The sequence below is a fragment of the Lissotriton vulgaris genome, chromosome 6 (assembly GCF_964263255.1).
Source record: "Lissotriton vulgaris chromosome 6, aLisVul1.2, whole genome shotgun sequence".
Classification (NCBI taxonomy): domain Eukaryota; kingdom Metazoa; phylum Chordata; class Amphibia; order Caudata; family Salamandridae; genus Lissotriton; species Lissotriton vulgaris.
Window position 1 is genome coordinate 872,684,926 of NC_141694.1, and position 10,552 is coordinate 872,695,477.

Below are 10,552 nucleotides of genomic sequence, written 5' to 3' on the forward strand. Positions count from 1 at the left end.
ATTTGAATCAGAAGGGTGTAGGCTGACAGGGGTTCTAAATAGGAGGTACAGCCAAGAGGGAGGGGGGCATGCCCATGGATGGGGAGGTAAAAGTATAGTTACTAGTAGTGGTGCAGTTGTGTAGTGAATATGCCACTTGCACTGGTGCAAGCTTTGGCTGCTGTTGTGGTAGTAAAATACACCATTGTCAGCGTTCAATGTGCCCCGGTGCCACTCGTTCAATGTGCCCCGGTGCCACTGCACCTGCTACGCCAATGGTCGTTGCGCCCCTGCAGTTGTGGCTAAAATAGGAGTTTCATCCGGAGTAAGCTGCAGATTTGTGCACTTAGAGCATGGGGTTGGAAAATATGGAGCGATGGGGCAAAGACAATGGAAGCAGAGGCTTTGGATGCAGAGGCATTGGATGATGGACTAATGCATGGACTAATGGGAAGGTGAGACGCGGATACGGGAATGAATGTGAGGGAGCGGCTGCAGCGGACATCACCGGAAAAAGTGGAATATTAGAAGCAGTGAGAGGTCGGAAGTCGGGTTTATATCAAGAGCTGGTGTGTCGGAAGCAGCATTGTGTCGGGAATGGTATTTGGCAGAAACAAGCGGATGTGAACCTGACGGGGACAGTGATGTGTTGAAAGGAGCGCAGACTGAGTGTTGGAAGGAGGAGGTGGCGAAAGTGGAGGCCTGGCCAGAGCTCCGCCCCTCCTGTGTGTACACATGCCTATACAGACAGCATTCCGCTCAGCCTCACAACAGGGCTGAGATTACCTGCGGCCAGTGACAGCGGAGAAGCAGCAACAGCCGCCGGCTCTTTGTTGTGCTTAGCATGGCCACGGACCGGGCCAGCCTGCCGTAGACAGCGTCCGCTGACAGCGACCCGTCGGACCGAGGCATGTCCCTCCCGCCTATCCTGTCCAGGCAGCAGCAAGCGGGCAGGAGCCAGCCGCCCCCCGACGCCAGGCCCCAGCAGCAGCAGGAGGCGCTCTCCAGCTCCTGGCCCTCGGCCACCCTCCGGAGGCAGCTGGCGCAGAGGGCGCACGCCGCCGCCGGGAAGATGACGATCCCCGCGGCCCTCTGCCGCCCTCGGGAGGCCGGGGGCTCCCCCCGGGCCCCCGCGCCGCGGCCCCTGCAGCAGCCCCGGCCGCTGTGGCGCTCCTGCGAGAGCATGGTCCCGGCCGGCCGCCGCGCCAGCCCCCCGCAGCCCCGGGCCCAGGAGGAGGGCAGCCGGCCGGCAGCCCCCGAGGAGCCGCTGCTGCGCTTCTCGCTGCGCCTGACCCCCGAGGCGGCGCTGGTCCTGCAGCGGCGGAACCTGGAGAAGCAGATGTCCGGGCGCCGCCCCGGGGGCCCCTCCGCCGCCGTGCCAGGCTGCCCGCGGAGGGCCTTCGCCTGCAGCCGGCGAGGGAGCCCGCTCGAGGGCCGGGGAGGGCCCAAGCCCCCGCCGCAAGAACTGCTGCTCAAAATCTCGCTGCTCAACGACCAGAACCGCTACGACGACGTGGAGTATGAGGAGGAGGACGGCTGGGGGGCAGGGAGGGTGCCGGACGAGGGGCTGGTGAGGCGGTGCACCGAGTGGCTGCGGGGCGTGGAGAGCGCGGTGGCCCCGGACAGGCTGCACAGCCTGCCTCACCTGAGCATCACCCAGTGACCAAGGCTTGCCTCACCTGAGCATCACCCAGTGCCCACCGCTTGCCTCACCTGAGCATCACCCAGTGACCACCGCCAGCCTCACCAGAGCATCACCCAGTGACCACAGCTTGCCTCACCTGAGCATCACCCAGTGACCACCGCCAGCCTCACCTGAGCATCACCCAGTGACCACCGCTTGCCTCACCTGAGCATCACCAAGTGACCACCGCCTGCCTCACTTGAGCATCGCCCAGTGACCACCGCTTGCCTCACCTGAGCGTCCCCCAGGACCACCTGCTTACTCAGTGACCAGAGCCAGCATCATTCAATAACCATCGTTTGCCTCGACTTAACGTTACCACTGACCTCCCTCTAATCAGAGTGTTACCCTTTTGTGACCAGAGCTTTTTTTCCCTCCTGAGACTTATCCAGAGATCGGGGTCTGCTCCTCCTGATTATTCAGCGACCTTCTCCTTACTTGACTGTCACCGGGAGTTTTTGCTACAGCTAAAATGCACCCCAGTACCCACAACCTTCCCCATCCGAGTATCCCCAAATTGACACCTAAGCCTCGCCTACTGAAGGAGCCATCTCAAAGTCCCATTCACCCAGTGACCCGCCGCCCACCCATCTCATAAACCTCACCACGACCTTTCTCCCACATTCCGCCCTATATAAGCAGTCCTGAACTCCTCTCCCGCCCCCATTGAACAGATCGCGGATGGTCAGAGGCCTGGGTTAAACATTTCCACTCAACATAAACTGTCCGACTTACACAGCGCACGCCTTCGCTTCTGAGGTTGCCTGTGCACTGCCCGCACTGCCATTTACCCCTTCAATGCATATCAAGCGTAGGCTTTAGAAAAACAGGTTTGGGGACCCCAATGTTTTGAATAACGCGAGCCTCTGTCGACTATGGAACGTCCTGGGTTGCTGTTCACCTCGGTACAATTGATAGCACCCACTTCCCCCTGAATTCTGACTTAAGTTAAGAAGGCATCACAGGTGTGTTCAGCACTGCAGGCTACATTCTCATGAAGTAAATCGCGGTGCTGGGAGAGAGGTAATGCCCTGTCACCTTCCTTGGACAATCGTTGTTGCTTTCATTCCATCACAGACTGCGATGCGGGATGACACCAAAATGCCCCCGTTGGCATCAACACACCATCACGTGCCTTTCGAAGGTGTTTCTGAGAAGTTGTGCAAGAGGACGAGCAAAGACTGGATCTTTCTACCTATAACTGGCCACATGAGTAACGCCTGTGCCATCCGTACACATCGCAGTGTCATAGCGACCGGAGTGCCCAGTCGGGCCATAAAGTGCTCTGACTGGAGGAGGCGGCGAGAGGGACTTCCCCCCCCCAGCGGAGGCACGTTTCCTGGAACTGTTAGACTTTTGTGGGGAGATGAGCAGTGAGGACAATGGACTCTTTTTTTTGCCAAAGGACAAATGAACAAGAGACCCGTTTGTGATGAGTTTTTTTAGTAGTTATTTAAGTTTTGTAAATAAAAACATTGATTTTGTATATGTGCGTTAAAGTGCAAAACCACACCATATTTATTTCATAATAAATGATTTTATAGTTGCAGAACGTAAGTTGTTCTTTACCCGAGGAGACACTTTATGTCCTTTAATTAACTTTTTACTTAATATCTTTTACGGAGTTCTCGTTCCTGGAGATGTCCGATGCTGAACTGCCTGCCACATACTGGATTCATTGATTGGCATGATGAGGCGGGCAAGTTTTGCCACATATATACATAACGTAGTAATTGATGATATAATAAGTAACTTATGGGCGTTGCACTTTTAAGCGGTTTTCTGTGTTGCAAGTTATTTTCCACTGTCCTGTTCCTGCCCTTTCTGGTGAGCAGATACCTGCTTCGCTGCCTTTCCAAGTACTTTTCGAATAAGTGTGTAGATGACGCAATTCTCTCTAGCGTAATTACTTGTAATTACTGCAGAAATAGTTGTAGTTATGTATAGTTGTGTAAGGAGCATAAGCACGCATTTAGCACTATTTTCATAATTCAAAATGTACCCTCCCAAGCAAATTGGGCCAGAGGATGCATTTTTTGCTAATAAAATAGTACTAAATGCTACAAGACACGAGGAGTAGTCCTCTCTCTGCTAGCTTATTGTTCCTGTGCTCCCCTGGTAAGATGTTTGCCCCAAATTACTCTTAATTACTCAAGCAGGTGTAATCATGTAACTTTGCATCACAAGAGTGTTACGTAATTACTGACATTTCTCCTGCGTAATACATATTTCTCCCAGGCCTAATAATAAGGCAGAGTTAGTTTGTGTTCAGACTGGAAAACAAGCATTTGCAATGCAATCGGTCTCGCCTTTGGGACCTTATATGTATTTAGCTATGCAGCACATTAGCCTGGGTGCTGAAACATCTACTGTTGTTTAACATGGAGGGAAAGTAAGCACCAACCTGCGTGACACGCCAGGTATGGGAACACACAGAGAGAAATATTGCCCTTCAGCTGGAAATGGTATAGCCCAAAGCTCTGCTTTTAATGTAAAATCAGGGCCTTCGGTGGTCATATCACTGAAAATACAAGATTTGATAGAAGTATTATTGTCTACCGGTGCTCACGGAAAACAGTTTCTATGGACTGGAATCTAGAGAATGCTAAAGTGATTCTGGTATTTTACTGACCTCTGCTGGTCGTTTTCTATCAAGAAAGTTAAATAGAGGCAGTTGCCAGAAAAATACAAAAAAGAAAGTCATTCAGCAGAAAGCAATTCTGGTACTTTACTGACCTCTGCTGGTCGTTTTATATCAAGACAGTTAAATAGAGGCAGTTGAAAAGAAAAAAGTCCCTAGGCGGAAGCAGACAAGTCCTAGGGTGATCTCCAGAGTCCTCACAGTACATACACATATAAGTGTATGCTAAAGTATATACAAGAGGTCTCGAATGCTCAACCTAAAAATAGCGTTTTGGATGTCTTTGTATGCCAAGACTAGAAGTTGGTAGAATAGGCGTGTTTTCGGAAGCTGAGACTGGTTGTCCTTCCATCTGACCCATTATGAGTGGTTCTAGTTGGTACTTAACCCGTTGCATGCTTGTGACGGAACCGTTCCGTCACGAGCCACGGGTGAGCTGTGCTTGTGACGGAACGGTTCCGTCACGGCCCGCTCGCCGCGCCTTCGCGGCGCTGATTTCGCGCCTGCGCTGACGCTTTAATGGGCGGGCGGGTTCGTGACGGAACCGTTCCGTCACAAGCACAGCTCACCCGCGAGCCGTGACGAGCGGTTCCGTCACTAGTATGGAGCAGCCGCGCGGCCGCCCCACCCCCTTAGAGCTGCGGCGGAATAGCCGCCGCAGCGAAGTTTTGACATTGTAGTTTAAATACCCATTACAAAAGAACAATTGGCATTGCAGAGGATAAATAAAGGGTCTACTGATCTAGACATAGCCCATTAGAGATACAAGGAGTTGGGTGAAGGTTGAAATATGGCTTCTGCTCAGGATCATTACATCTTATAACTCCGAAGCAGAAAAATAAGAGAACCAAAACATATGCAGTGTAACATGGATTTTAAACACGTTGTTATAGTCCAGCTGAGTTATTTGATTTTCACACCTGAGTGTCTTTTTTTCTTTTTTCTGAGTTTTATATAGCGCAAACCTGTAGATATCAGGTATCAGAGCGCTTTGAATGAGCACCAGGTGCGTTACATAAGAACACATACATTTTTGTTAGGCACGGGGAGATTAAGTGATTTGCCCAGAATCACAGGATGTTGAGCGTGTGTTATTGCTGACACTCAAACCCGGTTCCACAGATTTGAGATTGACCGCCCTAGCCATTAGGCCACACCCTTCAGTTTTTAATTTGCTTGAATTTGACGTAGTTTGGGCCCACTCTGAGATAGGTACTCAGAGAATTCCTGAGTTTTTGGCCCATCATTCCAAGGGATCACTCTCTGTGTTATTAAACTGACCAAAAGTTTTGAGTGAAGATGTAGAGGCCGATTCACAAAGGGACTATGCGCTCGTGTTGGAGTTCCCACAGTTGTACCGGGACCTCCTCAATGCAGTTCCTCAATGCGAATGTTCCTTCACTATTGCTGGGCCCTGCGATGCTTGCGGACCTCCCCACCATGACGTCGAGGCCCTTTGTGAATCTGCCCCATAGTGTGGAACCAGCTTTGGTACACATGATTTGTCATTATTCTGTTAGGTTTTGTGGATGATACAGAGTGATGTGGTGCTGATCTTATCCACTGAGAGCTAAAGGTGCTCTTTCCACGTCTGTTGCGTGGTCACATTATGTTTTGTTCAGTCGCATATTAGGCCTCAATTATTTGATTGCCCTCGAGGGATTCGTGCTATTCATCATCACTTGTTAAAAGCTAACACAGGTTTGGAATTTAACAGGTGACATAAATATCACTAACTAAGAATTGGGCCTTCAAACATAAGGCATAACATGCAGATTTTGGTGCTTTCTGCAACAACATTTGCCTTTATGGTTGTTTACAGGGCCTCGCCCCCTCCCTTTATAAGTTTCTTCAAATTTTGATCTGCCAAAATGTATCAGGGGTGTGAGAAATTTAAAGTTGCAGTCTTTTCCATCTTTACTGGGTGAGATAAATACTGCATGGTTTGTAATTGTTATCTCAGCGCAAGATGATTTATATTCATTTGACATAGGTCTATAAGGGCATTCAATTAATTGATTTACATAGTCAGTGGGTATCCTGAAAATAGTTAATGATTCCAGCCTCGTATACGTACATTGCACATGCCTGGCCTAGATCATTTGTCCAAGTGGGTGTATTTATGGTGGTCGTCACCATACACTTACAAGTGGATCATATACTAACCCAGTAGTCATGACAGAATCTGCATGTAGCGTGTAAGCAGGCGGGAGAGGTGTTGGAGCCTTTGGGACAGTGAACAGAGAGCCACAAGATGGCGACTCTGCAGTATCTATAATACTACACATGATCACGAAGGAATTAAAGATTACATGTTTGTGCACCACCCTTTCACTTTCATTTCCCCTTGACCCAAATGGCATGCCGATCACACATAAAGTACAATTTTCATCATAAATATTTTTCCCCAATTTACTCCCACTCTTACCAAGCAGACTACAGTATGGCAATACTCATCTGCCCACTCCCAACTATAGTGAGACCTTGACACCAGAACATGGGCACTGGGACAGGGAGTTGCAGACCCTTGTAGAGGGGGACCCTGATACGTGGACCGAACATTATTCAAACCTGGGCGAATGAGAAATGGACAGATACCTGCATGGACAATGAGGCCTGGGTACTGGCACTGGCTTAAGGTAGCACAGATGCTAAGACGTGCTAACTGACAATGAGATGGGCCCTTTATAAAATGGGACACTGATAGTAAGATGGCGGCACTGTGTCGGTTAGCATCAATGGCTTTGGAGAAAGACAAGAACAGAGGGGTAGATGCTGGGTCAGTCACATAGAAGGTGGGACAGACAAAGAAACTGGGACAGGGAGGCAAACAATGGTGGGGGAAATGCAGAGACAAGGAGTCTCTGATACTATAGCAGGAAAATGGCTCTCGACACATCAGCATGGATCCTGAGACCAAGATAGGAGTGCTTGAGGTACGCTAGACCCATCTCTGGGCACAACTTTTGATAAAACACATTAAAGACCATCCAACACACAGTGTAGTCAAACGGATGGTGGGGAATAAGATACATACCCTTGTGCGCTACACCATAGTAAATACACAGCCACTGTGCACTCCTAGTGTCCAACCACACAAATTGTGTAAGGCTCCAAGACCCAATCCCTAGCATGGCTTCTTCTGTGATGAAACCAGCAGCAGCAGGGAAATCCGCTTCATATGCCTTAGCCAATTCCAATATGCAGGAGTAGGACATTTTGTTGCTGACCAAATCCCATAAGCCAGCAGCCAGATCCACTGGAACCGGTAAACTGGGATGTGTACCAATGGTGCAGATTTTTCTCACTTTTCCACTTAGTACTGCAGCGATGATTTTTGCCACTACTTTGATTTATAGGTCACTAACTAGAATTCTAATAAGGCCAAAGCAGCCGTGCATTCTTCTGAGGTCGGTAAACTGAGTACCGTTAAATTGGTAAATGATTTAGCACGCATAGAAATGGCATACTTGAGGTACAAAGGCTATGTAAACAAATTATACCCTTTATTGGACCAATTCGTATTATATAACGTCCCACTAACACACATGAACTTTCAGATTCAAAAGCCACTCTAATTCAATAAGAAACTTACAAAAAAAGGCTTATGACGCAAGGGTTGTTACAAAGGGAGGGCCAGTACGATTTCAGGGATGACAACATTTACTGTGAATAATAAAAGATCTGTGGTTTGAATAGAAACATTACGCTTTCCCTGGAATTAACGATCGATCCGTACAGGTGGCCCACTTGTTCTTTTGAATTTTATTTTGGTTTTTTTAAGCGAGGTTCCCCATTGTTCCCAACCACCGCTGCTTTCCTCACACAGAACTCACTGCCCTTCATGAAAGAACAGCCGTGATCAGCGTACAGGAATGCAGTTTAACTCCTCCGTCGGCAGACCTGGGCGTTTCCTTCTGTGTAATCGCATAATTACCGTGTCAACATGTCCGTAATGTTTTTGTTCGTGTGAAAGCCATGCGCCTAAACAATATACAACCAAGTGCGCATGCATTGGAAGGGGGGCTGGGGGTGCAAGTGGTTATTTCGATGTGGTACTGGCATAATAATTCAGAAAGTACAGCTTAAAGAGGGCTTTTAAGGATGTTGTGTTGACGAAATCGTTACTATGTCCTGCTTATCTTGTCTGGAAACCCCAGACTGCAACATGTGATGCTTCCGAGGGAAACGGTGGTTGCCAAGGGACATAAGCCTGCTTTTTGCGTGGCTCTGGAATGGCTTTGTTATCAGGAAATGAAGGGGATGCGTGCTTCGTATATGTTGTGTGTGTGTGTGTGTGGGGGGGGGGGGGTGCTATCTGCAGCCTACTGCTTGTTCTGTTCAATGGATAGCAATGCAAACATAACAAGCATTTACAATGCAACAGGTCTCTCATTTGCGTGAGTTTGAACTATAGGCATTGTAAATGACAATGGGGCAGATTTATGTTAACTGGCGCATCCCGAGGGATGCGCCAGTTAACATGCGCCACAGTGCGCCACAGCTACGCCACCCATGGTGCGCCGCATTTATGATAAGGCGCACCATGGGGCAAAAACGGCACAGATGCGTGACGCATCTGTGCCGAAAATGTGGCGCATTGCTGGAGTTGCGTCGCAAGCGCGACGCAGCTTCAGCAATACTCTGGGGGGCCTATTCTTTCAATGCTGCCTCAAGCCTTACGCCTGCTTCAAGCAGGCGCAGGGTTTTGACGCAGCATTGCCCTGAAAGTGACTGAGTGAAATCTCATAGATTTCACTCAGCCACTTTCAGGAGGCGTTCCTGCGCAGGAACGCCCCCCCTGCGCAGGAACGCCTCCTCATGGCGCAGTGCTGTACAACGTGACGCATCTCCTAGATGCGTCACGTTGTAAATAGGGCGCAGGGATGCGCCACGTTTCCGCGCCGTTGCGTCACGCAACGGCGTCGTAAACGTGGCGCAAGCCCTTCATAAATCTGCCCCAATGTGTTTTATTTATGTGTTTTGAACCCCTGCAAGCGGGGCGTAAACACACACTTTGTACTTGTAGTCCTTGCTTATGAGAAGCAAGGCTGGCAGTAAAAGAGGCGCAGTTACTGCCAGCTTTGCTTTTCTACAAAGTACACAGTGGGTGGTCATGCAACGCTTGCAGGATTTCAAAACAGATGAATAAAAGGCATTGTCTTTTACCATGAAATATCTCAAACTCTCGCAAATGCGAGACCTATTTCAATACAAATGCATGTGGAGCTCTGAGAAGGAGGCGGCAGCAACCATAGGAAGGCAGGGACCGTGACGCCAGGCAGTTGGTGAAGGAAAGCTTTTCTAAGCCCTGCTAGAATATACAATTATGGGAACGGAGGCACACGAGATAAGAAGGTCGTGATCACAGATGTCAAGTGGACAAGTCAGGATTAAAATTGATGCATGCTGGCCCACCCATAAGCCTAAACATAGAGCTCAAGTGCTTATCACAAGCTGTGTTGGCCTCAGCAATACATCAAAACCAAACCATCGAGTATGTTTGGGCATGTTCTACAGCAATTCTACTCTGAAATCAGCAGCTGGATGTGTTCCCATCTTGAACAAGCATTTGCAATGCAATAGGTCTCGCATTTACACGAGTTTGAGCTATTGACATTGCAAATAACTATGCCTTTTATTTTTGTTTTTAAAAAACATAAATAAAAGGCATTGTCATTTACAATTCCAATAGCTTAAACTCACATAAATAAGAGACCTATTGCATTGCAAATGCTTTTTTTTTTCTTTACGAAGTTTATTTTTCCATCACAGAAAGCACTTCCGGTTTAACCATAAAACAGGTGGTTTCAGAGTGATTGTTGCACCCTCGCATCATTCAAATAATCAAACTACTTCTAACCTGACAGGTTGCATGTCCTATGTGAAAAAATTTGAAAAGCATCCCTAAATGAGCCCACGCTATTGCATTAAAAAAACCTAACCGTTTAAAGGGCGAGAAAAGGGGTCCACTAAAGAAAGTTTAAGTAAATAATCACAAAAATAGTGAGTGCACCAGCAAAAAAAGAGACAGACGTTCCTTTAAATAAGGTATCTAACTCGGCAAATGACGTACTTCGTAAAAAGCTAATGCCCAAAAACTTCACCACAGGCAACAAATATTTCATGCTTCGCTAATGCGAGTCATTTGCACTTTCACTCCAAAACATAAACAAAACGACCCAAATCATCGGATAAGAAACCACAGATCCAACTGCAGTGATACAAAAGTCCCATTACTGTCTTCC

The 10,552-nt window shown here is 48.3% G+C and overlaps 1 protein-coding gene across 1 annotated transcript; it reads left to right on the top strand.

Moving 5' to 3' along the window:
• The first annotated feature begins 713 nt into the window (after positions 1-713).
• PRR18 (proline rich 18) lies at positions 714-3,207 on the top strand. The gene has a single exon (XM_086926870.1). The coding sequence runs from the start codon at positions 890-892 to the stop codon at positions 1,640-1,642; it is 753 nt and encodes a 250-aa protein (XP_086782996.1). The 5' UTR covers positions 714-889; the 3' UTR covers positions 1,643-3,207.
• The last annotated feature ends 7,345 nt before the right edge of the window (positions 3,208-10,552 follow it).

Coding starts and splice junctions, on each gene's coding strand:
- PRR18 (XM_086926870.1), top strand. CDS start 890: ATGTCCCTCCCGCCTATCCTGTCCAGGCAGCAGCAAGCGGGCAGGAGC.